The 16,424-nt window shown below is 43.8% G+C and overlaps 1 protein-coding gene across 5 annotated transcripts in view; it reads right to left on the bottom strand.

The window, feature by feature from the left end:
• Window positions 1-16,424, bottom strand: part of RIPOR3 (RIPOR family member 3) — a 77,302-nt gene that overhangs the window by 31,495 nt on the left and 29,383 nt on the right. For 4 of the 5 annotated variants that reach the window (XR_012647849.1, XM_075011564.1, XM_075011561.1 and 1 more), the window contains exons 3-11: window positions 16,209-16,355; window positions 13,433-13,511; window positions 12,357-12,380; window positions 12,146-12,199; window positions 9,293-9,442; window positions 7,489-7,552; window positions 7,022-7,065; window positions 6,086-6,211; window positions 3,129-3,274 (exon numbers count right to left, since the gene is read on the bottom strand). Coding sequence is in view for 4 of the 5 variants with exons in the window: in XM_075011564.1 (XP_074867665.1) it covers window positions 3,129-3,274; window positions 6,086-6,211; window positions 7,022-7,065; window positions 7,489-7,552; window positions 9,293-9,442; window positions 12,146-12,199; window positions 12,357-12,380; window positions 13,433-13,511; window positions 16,209-16,355 (834 nt within the window). In the remaining variant the exon portion in view is untranslated. The remainder of the gene's footprint in view (window positions 1-3,128; window positions 3,275-6,085; window positions 6,212-7,021; window positions 7,066-7,488; window positions 7,553-9,292; window positions 9,443-12,145; window positions 12,200-12,356; window positions 12,381-13,432; window positions 13,512-16,208; window positions 16,356-16,424) is intronic. The other variant, XM_075011563.1, reaches the window with a different exon arrangement.

The raw sequence follows: 16,424 nt of genomic DNA, 5'->3' as shown, positions 1-16,424 counted from the left end.
CAGAAGCAGGAAGCCTGCTAAACAAACTCTCTCACAGAGCCCTAAGCAGGGATGCGGGGTTGAATTTTGGACTGTGGGAGGGGCTTAGGCTCAGCATCACCTCAATCTCTGGCAAACTGCCACCTCTGAGAAACAGCAATAGCAGAATTAAGAGGTAAAGCAATCAGTGTTCATCTTTGGCAAAGTCATTTGCCCTTGCTTGTGAGAGGGAAAGTTAGAAAGGAAAAGATCTCTTCCTGACTCAGCTCTGTGTGGCTACTTTCTCAGTACGGTGCTTCCCAGATTTCAGATACTATGGCAAGAGATAGTTTAAAGACCCTTTCAGCACAGCAGAAGCACCTCCACCAATGCAATCAGGGGTTCAGTTTCCTTTTTCCTCCCCAGGCAATTTTGTTGCTCATTTAAGCCCAGACATAGCACACACAGGGAAGTGTTAGTTTTCTGCAAAGAATTTGCAAAAGAAAGTGTTTTGTTGTTTTCTTCAAACAGTTTTAGGCTTTCAACAAAACCTGAGAATACGAGGTTGCTCTCCCAAGCCCTAATTAGTTTGTGGTTACTAAAAACTAAAAGGTGTTTAGTGTTCTAGCGAAATACCTGAAAAAAAAAAAAAAGTCCAACAAAAAAAGGCATTTACCATAGCTGTTACCATTTTGACCAAAGAGACTTTTTTAGCATTAAACAGTCACATCAGATCACATTATAAATTCTGAACACTTCTAGCCCAATGGCCGCCTCTTATATTCAAGCTTGCAAAACCACACATAGGTATGACAGGTAATGCAGGGATCAGCCATCAGAATGGCAGTGGTCAACACTTATGGAATGGTGTTTTGCTGTTGAACTAATTACTAGCTCAAGCTTCTAAATATGAAATGTTGTTGCAGCTGTTCTGAGGTTTGCAAGGGCCCTAACAAGTACAGCCAAAAATATACACTGGTGCCTAAGACTAACTCTCAGGAGAAAAAAAAAGTCTCAAACATCAGGTGCAGGGACAGAGCTCTGCTACATAAAGCACATTTTAATTTATTTCAAGTGTTTGAAAACAAAACTTCAACAAAATTAGTCCAGTCAAAAGCATCTGAACTACAGCAACACTGAGTTGAGAACCATTTGCTCCCAAAAAGGCACTAGGAACACAGTGTAGGATACTCCACGAATGTTATACGTTCCAGAAAAGCAATCTGAAAGTTCAGCTACTTAGCCACACTTGAGTTGGAAGACTCATGGGAAGGTACTTTACAGCGTTTCAGCTACTGGTAGCCAGAAACAGTGTCAAGGCAGAAATCAAGCTAGGTTTCCAAATGCACTTAGGAATTAGAACTAGGTTTTCAGAAGGAGATTAGAGTCAGGCTGTTCCTGGAGACAGGCCTTAATCTACAAGTCCTTCAGATCTGAGCTTTGCAGAATAGTTCCAATTGTTATAAAACATATTCCAAGCCCCTTTACCAGCCCTGGTGCTGGCAGAGCTGAAAAAAAAAAACCAAAAAAAACCAGCAGTAAAGGTGCTGCTCTCATTAATTTACTGGGCATTTCAAACATAGGTGGGTTTGAGATAGTGGAGAGTAATTAGCAGGCTGCTATACTGGATGAGCAACCAGCACTTCGGAAGATACTGCAACCCCTGAAATATGAAACATGATGACACTGACATGCTCTCTCTCAAGGCCACACACACAGAGCTGCTTCCCAATACGAGTACTGTGGATTCACAGACACCGAACAGATGATCCAAAGAAAGATAGCCATTGCTGCCACTTCACAAGGCAGGCCGGGAATCAAATCTTGGCCACCCTCTGGTAAATGCTGACTAGGTCTGTTTCTTGGCTTGCTTTGCCACTCATTTATTTTCTTCTGAGGGTGAGAGTTTTAGCCGGGATGCACAAGTTTTATAGACTGTTTGCCATTTCAAGTAGAGACGAGTTATGGTGGTGCACCTCTGCTAGTGAAAAATCCATATCAGATTAGCGACAAACCTTTTTTTCCTTCTCCCCATCCCCTACAGGCCTTTGGGAGAGCAAGTTAAAGTTATATAAAAAGGGAGTCATTTAATTTTGATCACGGCCACAAAAATAAAATCTGTGCCCTGCCTTCTTGTCAGCAGAAGGAGGATGTAACAACTCAAAATATACCAGCAATTCACTTCAGGAGAGAACAGTTGTTAAATAGCCATCCCACAGTCAGACAGACAAGACCAGCACCTGACAACATCTTGCTTAGATCAGCCTCAGTCACACAGAACAACAGACACCAAATGCAGCTGCTGTCTTTCAGGGACCTATGGGTGCAGTAGTGTGCCCAGTTTACAATCTGTGAAGGTTTTATGCTATGGAGGGATTCACAACATAAAATTAAGGTTTCTGGAGGGGGGATTTTGACGTGCACCTTGCAAAGGATGGGAGAAAAGTCTCTGAATGCAGCACTCAAAATGAAATTTTGCCTTTAATAGTAGTGGTAGTTTATTGTAAAACTTTACAAATCTAAAAGGTAATAAATTGCACCAAATCACATAGCACCAAACTTTTGGGTGTGGGAGGATTCATGCAGCATAGAAGTAATCACACTGGGTCCATAATGATGTTTCACAACTGTGCAAACAAACAAGGACCTGCAACAGTGATCACCATCGCAAAAAGTCAAGTGCAACAGCAGCCAAATCTCTGAGGAGACCTTGTTTTTAAAAGGAGGTGGTGGCCCCTATAACTAGAGTGATTTCTCTAAACCTCAACCACGTTCATATGATGGTGTCTAACAACTGCCGTTTTCAGCTTCATTTCATCTTCTTTAAGTCTGTTCTTTGTCTTTCAGAGATGCGCATACACCACAAACTGAAGCCTAAACAGCCAAATACAGCTGGCTCCATTGTTGCGGCCTCAATGCAGAGCAAAGAGCTGAAGGGCTATGGAGACAGGAGCCACACTCTCCTCCCTGGTATTGGTCCCTTCAGATCAAGGCTCAGGCACACTGGCTGTGGGTGTAGTGGGGATACTGGCACTGCTGCTACCTAGGCTGTACCTGTTTTGTGAACAGAATGAGGACTAGTGTTGAGAGGTTTTTAAAGTGGCCCCTCATCACAAGCACCACATTAACAGTCCCCTCCCTGAATGTTTGGCATTTAGACCAGTACTCACTTCCAGATGACCTCCAACTGTAGCTTGATGGTGCCCAGCTCAGTTATATCCACAACGATTGCCTGAGGCCTAGTGGTAAAGAAGTCGATGCCGTCACACGTTACCACGCCAACTACAATCGTGGTCAGTCCCCGCAGCTCTGTGACCTACAGAGGCACAAACCCATTTTCATTTTGCAAGATGCCTGACACACATGAAGGAGAAGCTGTGGTATTTAGACAGAGACTGGACTTCTGGGATATGCCTGAGTCATGTTCACACCCATGTAACATTCTCTAAACAAAACAGCAGTCCTGTAGCACTTTAAAGACTAACAAGATACTTTATTAGGTAATGAGCTTTTGTAGGATGGACCCATTTCTTCAGATGTGGAAAACTGTGATAAAAAGTAAAGTTACATGATGAGAATTTAACAGAAAAAAAATAGAAGAAAAAAATTAAATGAAAACTGATGAATCAGCTACTTAAGACAGAAGGAGGGGGGTGACCCTATTCAGGAATTGGTCAGTTTGTCAGTCTGTGTATGCAACAAACATGTCAGCCTCGAGGCTGCGCTCTTTGAGGGCATAGGCCAATTTTTTCAAGCCTGAGTGCTCCTATCTTTAGGCCCCTAAATAGTAACCAGGCCATTTTCCACAGTTGCTGAGCCATATGCCGCTCCCATTCACGCCAGTGGGAATGGGGCATGGTCAGCACTTCTGAAGGTGACAGTCATTCCACTTATTTAACTCAGGCACCTAGAAAATTCTAGTTTCCGTGTGTATGCAAGTAACAGTGTCAGACAAGACAACCTGGAAACCATTTTGCTGCAAGATTTGTACTACAGCAAGCCTCATGCATGAGAGCAGAATAGAATCTTAGAACTGGAAAGGACTGTGAGAGGTCACTGAGTCCAGTCCCTTGCACTCACAGCAGGGCCTAGTACCATCTGCTTTGCCTCTGACAGACTTTTATCCAACCTGTCCCTAGGTACATTTGAGGCCCCCCCCGCCCCGCCAACAAGGATCAAATTAACACCCCCTGATTAAGGCGGCCAGGTCTAGTGACTGAGCTGTTGCTTTCCCTTTGGGTTTGAACCAAAAATATCTCCTCCAAGTTAGAGATCTATTAGATTATCAAGTCCACGTCCTCGTCAGTGAGAGGCTGTGCCAGTACCAAACAGAATACAAACAGAGCAGTTGTGGACACAGGCCTTGTCTCCCATGCCCTCCTGGGCTGAGCTGATCTCAGCTGCAGCTCTGACTCAAAGCCTACTGGTCTTCCGTTTCTCTCCTCTCAGAGCTCACCAGCAACACACCCTTAATCTGTCAGTAGCACCTCTCAGTGTAGCCCTTTACACATACTTTGTGGCCTGGTCCACAGTTTTTTCAGCCATCGTGGAGTCCAACAAAAGCAGAGAGACAGCTTTCCAGTTCTCATCTCTCCACTGTCCTGGAAAGTAGGGCTGGAAAACTTCCCGCTAAGATGCTGCTGTCCAAAGGCATAGTATTACTTTGTGCAGCAAGGTGTCCGCCAGATTTAGGATCAGGGAACAGATTTAGCAGGTCAAGTTTACAGACGTGCTTAAATCTCATTTTAAAAAGTTAAAGGCAATTAGGAGCCTAAGTCACTTTTGAAAATTTCACCCACATCATAAAGTGCTGGAGTCCCAATACATACTTTTGTGGACAGAGAAAGCAGCAAAACTAGAGTCAGTTGTGTTTAATAAATTGGCATGAAACCAAAGTCATATAACCCCCATCTCCAACTCTGAGGTGAGTCATCTCTACTGGCATACAGAGCAATTCATGTTTTTGCAAATATTATGAGAAAACATGCACTGGAATTAGCTCTTCTCCCGAGTCTCACTGTGCAGTGAGAGGAAAAAAAAAAAAAAAAACCAAGCCACATTTTGAAGAACGTTTCTAAAAGCTCTACAGGCTAGAAGTCAGGAATTCTTTCCTATATAAAACTCACGTGCTGCCAGAAGGAAGGGGGTGTTGTAGTATCTGTTTTGCATGGCTTGCAGGCATTGAAAAGCCTACACTGGCACTGCAGAATGATGTACTGCACTCAGGTAGGGAAGGGTGCAGCCAAACCATGCAGTCTAGTCTGGTCTCAGCTCCTGTCTATGTTGACAGGAGTTAAGATTGCAGGATTGGGCCCTGAGATGATTCCAGATTACAATGGGAGTTGGTTTCTTAGCAGCAACTGCCAGGTCAGGATGTAATGTGAACAGGGGGAAGCAGCACTATGAATAGTATCAGAAGGATCCTTTCCCCAACTTTTATCTAAGTGAAAGAATAAAAGCTTCGTCTGCCATGCTGTAGCATGGAGACAGGGTCTAAGACTACTACAAGAATACAGTGGGCGAGGGGTCCCCAATGAACCACTTTAATGTTAAATGGCTTAATCCTGCCCAAAGATAATGAATAATTAAGGCCAACAAACAAACTGGGATTTCATTAACTCCCATGGGATGTGCGCGTTTGTAGTATCTCTGGGGCACAGGAAATGAGGGGTTATGACAGAGGAGGTCATGAAAGGAAACCCCAGGGTGGGAGCAAGTTTGTCTCAGATAGACAGAAAATGCACATACATATGTTTTACAAACTGTTTAGAGTAAGGGAAGAATATCAGGTACTGAATCCCAAAAATCTCAAGTGCAATATAATCACTCCCTGCATGCCATGGGCCCCTACCACCACCAAATCTTGGATGCAGATCTTACAAGAATATTCTAAATACATGAAAAAGCAGAAACATTATCTCAGCTGCCATTACAAGAGTCCTGAGAAAAACAAAAGCAAAGATCAGAGGCCAGTTCAGTGAGTGGAACTGAACATTGATTAATTGCTGTTTCGATGGGGCCGTGAACATTCATGTTTTAGTTTAAAAGTGTACTAGGCAGAGAGCTGGGTGGGAAGGCAACCTTCCCGCTAAGCAACAGCTTCAATCCAGCCACTGCAGACAGCTACCTTTATTTCAAACTTCTCATGGAGGTTGGGTATAAAAACCTTCTCTTCCTCATCCCAGGTCTGGCTGTCGTCTGTTTCAATCTTGCCCTTCAGCTTCCATTTCTGACGCCCCAGTCGTACAGATACCTGGAACCACACAAGAAAAAGATGCGAGACTCAGCAAATCCCAAGATAGTGTCTAGAACAGCACCCTCTCTCCCGCCCCATACTGCAGGGTTGGGGGTTGGTTCTTTGCTAGGCTTTTTAAGCAGCAGACTTGGAAGTTCAATGGGAAGGTTGGGGGCTAGTAATTTAAATGCCTTGATAAAAATTAAACACAGAGGTGAAAGGTCAACTAGTTCCATGCCTCACCTGTCCTAGAAGAGCATGTGGGGTTAAGTCAGATATACCAAAGTGTGCATGTTGTTGTAATGCAGAGAGAGAGAGAGAGAGAGTTATTGATGTATAACATCCTGCATTAGAGCAGGACCCGTTTGAAAGTGATATTGCTAGTGGCAGGAAGAAGAGGGTATTAGTACTGAAACCACTGGGATGGATTCAGTTTGCATCCTCAAGCTTTGAGCGCACAGTTACGTTGTCTTGTGCCTTTCAAGACAGCTATGCCAATGCGGATCTACCTACACATAGACAACAGTATTGCTGCTACCCTCTTTCAGAGTGGTTTTAGTCTCCAGCCAGGTCCCCAGAGGAACTCTTGTAGAAGAGTTATGTCTCCCAGGTACCTTCTGTCAGGCACTTAACCAAAGTCTTCTGCATCATGCCGAGGCAGGAGTAACTCAGCAACTGTGCTGCAGAAGCACTGCTCTCACCTATACAGGTTTGGTTTCCCTGCACTCCTGCACTTGCTCAACCTATGCATTCCTATACGCCCCACCTGCATGTTACAGGTGTAAGCTCGTAATTGCAAGTTGTAAAATGGACTGCTGCATACTACACCTCATATTGGTCCCCTGGGCAGAGACGTGCATAGCCCACCAAACCTGAAAAGAGAAAGAAAACCCTTTCCAATGTTTGTATTCTGAGAGAGTTTCCAAAATATCTATTAACAAAATTCAGCTTACATTAAACAACCAGGTGACAGTCTGATTGATTTCCCCTCATATCAAAAGCCCTGTGAAGGCATTGTTAGCAAGTCAAGTCATTTGTCTTACTTAAAATTGCAAGCTTTGCTTAGCGGTGGGGAAGAGGAAAGTTCTGCTCCAACACATATATAAAATAATGCTGCTGAGCAGAGAAACTCACATCAGTGGGAAGAAATGGAGGCTCGATAAGAGTCCAGTTAGGTCCTGACCCAAAGCCCAGCTCCCACGGATGTCAATGAGCTTTGGATCAGGCTCCTACATATCAAACTTGAAGCACATTTGGCTCAAGTGATGAATGCTGCAGAAGAGTACAAGGGCTACCTTTCATCTTCAAATGAAATTCTCCCAAGTGCTCTTCCAGAGCCCCTTCAATCAGACACATATCCTGGAAGAGAAAGATAAAATGCTCAGGCTGACTGCAGAGTGGAATAAAATGGTCCCATGAGAAAGTGGCAGCCATTTGTCTCTAATCTTGAAGACAAACAACTTTAGAGCAGCTTACAAAAGCACCTACATTTTACACACCTATGCATGGCAAGGCAGGTTGCATTTTTACCTGCTACTTTTGGGATGGGAAGCTATATTCCTGCTCTGCAGAGGAGCAAGGCTGTTTAAGCAATCTGCTTCCCACAGTCTGACCCATTTATGCTACTTCTACATTTTGAGCGGAAGGGGTAAATTCAAGCTCAAGGAAACATATTAGTGTTAGTTCTGATGGAGCTCGTGCACTTTAAGACTCTAGCCACAGCAACAGTACCAGTAGAAGGATGGCTAAACAGCTCAAAAAATAATCTTGTCTGAGACCTTAGGTCAGTGGTGTGCAGCCTGTGGCCGCAGGCAGCCCATCACGGTTCTACATGTGGCCCATGAAACATTTTATCTATCACTGTCCATGTGCAGGGCTGCCAGATTCCATTGGTTTCCATCTGAGTAATTGTTTTCCTACCAGTATTATTAAAGTGACACGTGTAAAGTAAGGGCACATGAAGTGAGGTGTGTGCCGATTGCACACATTGGCTGTAAGTCATGTGCTTCCTCTGCATCCAATCAAAATGCTGCTGTGGTGCAGTTGGGAACACCCAAAAAGTTCTGGGCGTGCAAGTGCAGCTTGCAAAACTACCCTATCCCAGGAGATCAGTTCAGTGGGTCATCTCATCACCAAGATGAACAAGGGCCACTCCTGCAGCCCATTCACTAGCCTATGTTGTCCATTGCTGCCAGAGGTGTATGTTCTGACAGGTAGCCCCTGCCACTGCTTGCACTGTTACAGCTATTCTACTTTGAGTGTGCTAGCACCATCAGAGCTAACTTGGAGTAAGTCTCCTCAAGCCGAAAATTATATGTCCAGACCAACCCTTACTAAGTAACCTAGTGTGTTAGTAACTATGAGTCCCATTCTACTCCAATTAAAAGTCAATGGGAAGACCCCTAATAACGTCCAGTGAAAGCTAGATCAGACCCTAATGTTATAGATCAAAGTATTTTGTATGCATTCTTCATATACACGCTTGATTGTAAGCGATCAGACCACATTATCCTGTGCATGTCACTGTACATGAATGGAGAAGACAGCAAAATACTTCACTTTCAGAGAGAAGCAATGAATTGCATTTGATGTTATGTGTCTTCATTTAATTTTACATGTTACACTCTGGATGGGTCTACACTTGCATGCAAATGAGGGCAATTGAAAATGCAAAGGAGGTGCAGATTTATACATCAGGCAGCTTATTTGCATATTCTTTTGAAAGAACAAAAACAGTTCAGACGCAGCTCTTTTGAAAGCAAGCCCCATCTGCCAAAGAACCCTTCTTCCTAAAATAATAGGAAGAGTTTTTTCCAATGATGGGGTTTACGTTCGAATGAGCCGCATCTACACTGCTTTTCTCCTTTTGAAATATGCAAATGAGGCACCAGATACATAAATCTGCACCTCCTTTGCATTTTCAATTTCCCTTATTTGAATGCCTCTTTCAAAAGAAGAATGCAAGTGTAGACACAGCCTCTAAGTCCAGGCCTCAGGAGAGCCAAAGGTTCAGAATAGCATGTTTTGATACAGCCACCACTGCTTTGACTTTAGCCAGAGGAGTCAATTCTTTGTCAGATACTTCAGGAGTTCTCCTACCTCTGTGCATTCTTGGAGGTTCTTATAAAGTTCTACCAGGCTCTCTCTGGAGGCTTTAGTGGAGGGTGTCAAGGAGAAGGCATGTTTCATATTAGAAGCCCCATCCCGCAGCCTGCACTGGATGCAGTAAGTTTCATACAGTTCTTCTACCTTCAACAGAAGAAAAAAAAATCCTGCATTTTACACCAATCTGATGCCTGTTTCCAATTTTAGTGAGTTGACAGAAGTAACATGAACAGGGAGGAATTTTAGTTCCTTGATGTTTTCCCTTGTAAGAGAGCAAATCCTACCAGTCTAGCATTGACCCATACCTCCTGACTCTCATAAGAAGCCTTTTTAAACAACATGGATCCAAGATTTCAAATGGAGAGAAGAATGGGTGAAGAATGAACCCACCAGCTAAAGACATTTTGATATTTTGTACCACACAAGAAAATTGTACTAACAAAGGGTCCCATATAACCTTGAAATAAGTCATTGTTTGTTAATTTAGGATTCTTGGCCTTAAACCTTCACAAATACTTCAACTAAAAGGTCATTTCCAGTCAGACCCAACAACAACTGCTAACCCAACTCAAAGCCTATGAGCCTTTAATTAGTTGTTCTGTACATCTACTATATATTTGAGTTTGTCTGTTCAAGAACTCCTCCTAAACAGTAAGAGCTAGGGCCATCAAACAGGGTATCCAGCTTCCTCTTACTGTAACTTAAAGCCAGGTCAGGGTTTGGTTGTGCCAGAAAAATGGGATGTGCCTTTCATAAAGCCATACAGAAGAGAGACAGAATCACCAGGCAGATGAAAGAGGCTGGCTGGGGGCACTCCTCTCCCTGACATCCAGGAGATGCCCCAAGCTTCTTACCAGGCACCCTTTAGAGGGTGGAGGAAGCTAAAGCTCCTTTCCCCTCCCTGCACTCCCACCACCTTGATTCATACTGGGATGCTGCTGGGTGTTCCCCTTCATCAGGGAGTGAGGAGAAAATGCATAGTTTGCTGCAAACTGCATTCCTCACTCTGGCTGGGGAGCACAGAGATGGACAAACCTGGACCTGTCCTAGCCAGGGCATATGAAGCTGCAGTGGCCATGGAGAGGCACTTCTCACCTTCCACAAGCTACTGGGCTAAGAGAGGACTAGGGTAGCCCTTTATCCCTGGCGCAGCCTACGCACCGAACTTCTCATCCCCAACCCCACCCCAGAGCAATGATTTTAATGAAGCATGTACATTTTTATTTTCCAAAAAAGTTAATTGAATTAAGGACCCAAACAATGTCAGAAATCTTCCAGTAACTTACAAATGATCACCTGAATGTTGGGAGTAATAGGGATATTGTTTACCTCCTCCTATGGCTGCACAGGCTTCCCTACATCAATTTGTTTGGTCTACCACCAAAATCTGAACAGAACCGAATTTGTTCAGCCCTGCTTTTAAAGAGCTAGGGCACCAGGCTTTGGAATCCAGAACTACAAATACAAGACAGCTCTAGAATTCTATCCAACTCTCCAAGGTATTTCAGGTAGTAATCTGAGCTTTGTATCTGAGGGTCCTGCAATCTTTAATGTACTTCTCACAACATGCCTACAAGGCAAGGCAATGCTATTACTTCCATGTCACCAGTGGTAGACTGAAGTACATCAAGGCTAAGTGACTCACTGAAGGTCACACAAGTAGTTAGCAACAGAACAGGAAGCTGAACCTCGATCACTCAGGTCCTATACTAGTGCCCTAACCACCGGAGCTTCCTTCCCATCACCAACTCTATACTGAGGAGAAAACACACACAGTCAAAAGGAGCATGCTGAGATGGGGCTGCTCTATATGTTTAGCCTCAAAGTCTCTGTAGCAAGACAAAGGGTGTCATAAGGCAGAGGGAGGGAACTTGTTCTTCCTTGCCTCTGAGGATAGAACAAGAGGCAATGGACTGAAATTGCAGCAGGGGAGGTTCAGGTTGGACATTAGGAAAAAGTTCCTCACTGTCAGGGTGATCAAACACTGGAACGAATTGCCAAGGGAAGTGGTAGAATCTCCATCACTGGAGATATTTAAGAAGGTGTTAGATAGATGGCTTTCAGGGATGGTCTAGAAAGTGCTTGGTCCTGCCATGAGGGCAGGGGGCTGGACTCAATGGCCTCTCGAGGTTCCTTCCAGTCCTACTCTTCTACAGTTCTATGATCTGGCACAGTGTTAGCTCAGCAAAAGGTTTCCACTTACACAGGCTAACCAATCCCTTGCCTACATCCAAGTCAGAGCAGAATGACCCTGAATGGAAGTCTGAGGTAGGCCTAAGGGAGACTGCGTAGAGTACATCTTGGATCTCACGTGTGTTTAAAGGGTATGATTCCAAACCAGGTTCGTTCAACGATTACTAAGCCATGAGGTATGGAGGATGAAAGGACACGTGGTTTAATATGGGGCTAGTCACTAAATTGGATTGGAAACACACACACACACGTGCGCACGCTCCATATACATAAGAGGTATTTCTGAGCTCACAGAATCAGACAGGAGATTGGCAGAGCCCATTAAGTGCCACCACCTATGCTGCCAGGAAGCAAAAACAAAAATTCACACGCACAACCCTACAACTCCTCCCAACAATATTTTTCTTTTGAGTAACATGGTCGGATATAGAAACTAGTTCTGCAAGCTGAGCCAGGGCTGTGCCCAGGACTGAATCTGAACACAGCCATTCGAAAAAAAAAAACCACTCTCTTCTAATGAAAGCAGTAACATCCTTCAGAAGTCCCAAAGCTACTTCCCCTCAAACATGCAATCATTAAAGTATTTTCTAATCAGAATGTATAGACAGCAGTATAAGCCTCCCATTCACAGACTATAAATAGGTCTCCCCTTACCTTACTTATATGAAATTCCAGTTTTCTGATGTATCTTTCAACTGAGCGAATTTGCTTTGGAAAGAGAAAGAAGGATTAAAAGCTATGTAAACATTCACATAATCTGGCTTTAAACTATAGAGCGAATATATTGTATCAGGACTTGTACTTCCCTTTCATTGCTTTCTGTGACATGTCCCAGCCCCACCCCTCCAAAAGAATGAGAACTTACCTTATCCAGATCATAATAGAAAGCCTGAAAGACAAACATGACAAGTTGCCTATGAATGTGTTTGCACATATTAAAGACATTTTCACATCTGCTGCAAAAACAACTGCCCATGCGCCACTAAGTCATTGTTAAGCGAGTTACAACGTTGTCAGCAGCATTGTGAAATACAATGGGCAGAAGGCAAAGCCAACATTTTCAGAAGTATCCTCAGTCTCAGTGCCATTATGCTGGAAGCCCAAATGGAGGCATGATTTTCAGAAATAGTGAGGATTTGAAAACTGCTTGGGGTGGGTAGGAAGTGTTTGAATCTTTCATCCAACCTTGGAAGGTTACTTTGTATTCCAAAGGACAGCCCCAAGTACTCTATTCTGTACAGCTTAGAACTGCTAATAGTGAAGGTTTTGTATGTGGCAGAATCAAAGTTGCAAAGACCCATTAATCAATGTTTCACCAGTTTTGCTTAATCTCTATTTCCCCTCAGTTTCTAGACACAGCCAGGCATTTATATTGCTTGCCAGATAATAATCAGCACCTACCATCCCCAAACAGAAGTATGGTGATCCAGGGAAACAGGAAACTGACAGTTAAGACTCCTGGTTCTTTCCCCATTTCTAGCCTTAACTTAGTCCATATCTACACTGGGAGGTAAAAGTCAGTTTTAGCATAGATCCAACTATGAGAATTGCATAGCTGGAGTTGACTTATCTAAAATATACATTTGCAACCATCCACACAGCAGGAGGTGGCTGTCTGCCATTGTCTCCCCTTGTGCCTCACAACTGCCGGGATTACTGGGGTCAATGGCAGTGCCATGATGGTTCAATTTAGTGCATCCCTACTAGGTACACTAAATCAAACCCTGGAAGATCAACTGCCAGCACTTTGATCTTCCCAGTGTAGCCATACCCTTGCTTGGTGAGCTGAGCCAATGGGTGTAATGTTCACTTCTCACTTTAAGCACTGGATCTGAACAAATGGAAAGCCCCTTTGAGTCCCAAAGGCAAGGAAGAGACAGTGGTTGTTTTTAGAACTCTGCCTTCTTCTTACAGTCATCTAAGTGATTAATACCATCTTACCAGTCTGGAGTTCCTTTTTGTATCTTTGTGTCGAGCAGAAAGATAATCCAGCTCAGCCTGATGCACTTGCAGGTATTCACTGGAGAGGAAAATGCCAAAGTGAGATTTATTTCTAGCATGTGTCATAGGATACCCCCAGGGATAAGTGTAAAATGAGGAGGGGGAAGAATTCACTGAGCCTCCACCTCAAGAAGTAGCCAGAGGTTAGGATGGCCTGAGCTGATGCAGCTGAAGAGACATTGGAAGTTAGGAGGAGAACCACAACAGTTGGAAAAGAAGATTGGCTTCACATGGGTTAGAAGCTTTTGCCCTCTTCTTGGTACCACTCATGTTTCTACCCACCTGGCCTCCCAGCACTTTATATTCTGTTTCCTTCACCTCACGAACAGCTAGAGGGACTTGTTTTAGATTAAGGGAAACAAACAGCTAAAGTGCTGGTGAGCGAGCAGAGCATGCACCTCACTGCAACAGCCACCCTCTCTGGCTGGCCTGCCCTCAGGCACTCAAAGGAGGAGCAGGGGCCCAGGAGGCTCCTAATACTGAAGAGTGCTGTACACAGAAGATAGAATGGTACATGGCTGTGCACCACTGCCCTCCCCTCAGGAGCCTCTCTGCATTGCCTTCCCTCCCTGCAGGTCAACCATTAACCTGCATGAGCCACAATCCCTTCAGAGGAGCTCTTGCACTGGGTTTGTTCCCAGGCGTCAGTCTCCCCCGGTACTCCAATACACTGGGTCACCCACAGTGGAGCAGTAAGAAGTGAGAGAGGGAGGAATCTTCCTGCCCCTTTGTCTCCTCAGCAGGTGGAAGTGGCTTGGGAAGCTGAACAACCCAAGAGGAGCACTGGGGCAGGGAATGTGGTATTCCAGAGCTCTGTGCTCCTTGGACCCCTGTGGCTGGAGCAGAAGCTGCCATATGGCGAGGGAGTAGCTGCAGAGCTGAGCAGCACATTAGTGTGCTCTGGCTCACTAGGCCAAAAGGTAGAAGCACACAACACTTCAGCCCTCCAGGCCAGATTTTCAGAAGTGCTGAACATTTGTTGCTCCAGCCAAAGTCCATGGGAGCAGTGGGTACTCAGCAGCCAGTCAATGTTCCCTGTAAGCTGAGTGCTTGGGTGACTGCCCAGGAGAGAGTCAGGTGACACCCAGGCAATTCACAGAGCACCCACTGCCACCTCAGAGGGCAGCATGCTTCTCCTTGTGGTATGCATCCACACACACCTTGGTGCAGATGAAATTTATTCCCTCTGGGTCAAAAAAATTAGAGGGAACCCTGGTCAACACCTCTTAAACAGACCTTTGGTTTTATCTGAGCAGTAGGAGAGCTGACTGAATGCCACCCTGGCTGTCCTCTACAGCCACCACGAGCTACTATCGCTTTTTTTTCAACAAAAAGGCAGGATCTTCCCCTGCAGAGTGTTGAGTGCTCAGCAATTATTGTCTTCAGTGAGCCCCATGGCAGCTCCCCAGAAGACAGAACTTCTGCCACAACCCTGAGTGGATTCCCTTCCAACTACATTTTAATTCAGAACAGACTTGAGTAAATCTATTTTCCCCTTTTACATTTAAAGAGCTGTAGACAGTCACCTTCTGGAAAATGCTGCTTTCCAAGACACAGAACCTGCACAGCTTGACGTGTTTATGTTAAGCAGCCTGCACGTCTTCAAAATTACTTTTTGGTATATTTTAATTTTCTAACTATTACAAACACTTTCCCATTAATACACAGAAAGTGACTCCAGTGTCCAATTTTTTGCTCTCTACTCTTACTGATAACAGCTCAATGCAGGGGTAGCCAAAGCTAGTTTAAAAAAAACAGTCAGTTTAGGTTTTAACAGCATTTTTAGATACTCCATTTATGGGGAGGCATTCAGCAGGGTCACTGGACTTAAGGGCTAATTGCTTTTACTATCTTAAAAACAAAAACAAAACAAAAAAGTATTCCAACAAGAACAAATGGATTTAGGTTGAATCTGCTTAAGTTTTGGACTTGAAATTATTCAATGCAGCTGTTTTCTATAGATAGCTTTATTTAATTATTCAGTTCTGCAAGAACATTACAAGAATTGACAACACAATGTTCCTTGCAGAATTGGGACCTTAACTCTAATCCATCCGACAGTTTAGTCTCTCCAAACCCTAACAAAAATATTGGAGTCAAATCTAATTCTATTGTTAATTTAAATTCCATTTACTAGACACTAGCACAACTTTTTAAAAGGCTAAGGCATTACAGCCCTTGAGGGAAACTAAGAGCTTTTTAATTATGTGAGACAAAATTAAGAAGTTGAGGTGTTTACATCCATGGCAAATAATTGCAGCACTATTTCTTAAAACTGCATGGTAATAAAACCTCGGGGATGCCAATGTTGTATTGGAAGAAGCTGCATGCCAGCACAGTTCCCACAGATTAGAAGCACTGAGAGGAATTATAAAGACACAGGAAGATTTCATTTACTCTTGTCTACTCAACAATGGCCAGATACCTAATGAAGTTCTTAGAGCTCTATGATAGACCTATGGCTATCACAGGGATTTTTACTATTGCCATTCATAAGGGCAGGATAATCCTTGGAGTGAGGGAGGATTTCATCGCAAATTTGTCTGCTAGTATGTTTGGTAAGAGCCCAATTCTGTATTTAAGGTAGACAATAGGAGCTTTGCTATTGATTACAAGGCATATTGTATTGGGCTATTAAGCTAGAGCAAAGTTTTAACAGTTACAAAGATACTAAAGAAGGCAAATTCCAACAATTTAATACTTGAAAAGTCCTTACTTAAGTCCTTTCTTCAAAGCTTCAAAAATTTTCTTCACCTGCTGTGGTTTTGGATCCCAGATGACAGCCCCTCTCTGCAAAGAGGGGTACATTTTGGAGGATTTCACTGACATTTTGGACCTCACTGAATTCCTGCTGAGAGATGTTCTGTAGGAAGGAAAAAACAAAACAAAAAAAAAAAAAAACAAAAACACACAACTCACAGCAGCAGCTCAG

This window comes from Carettochelys insculpta, chromosome 17 (assembly GCF_033958435.1).
Source record: "Carettochelys insculpta isolate YL-2023 chromosome 17, ASM3395843v1, whole genome shotgun sequence".
Classification (NCBI taxonomy): Eukaryota; Metazoa; Chordata; order Testudines; family Carettochelyidae; genus Carettochelys; species Carettochelys insculpta.
The sequence above is the reverse complement of the archived record's forward strand: the minus strand, read 5'-3'. Positions and strand labels throughout refer to the sequence as shown.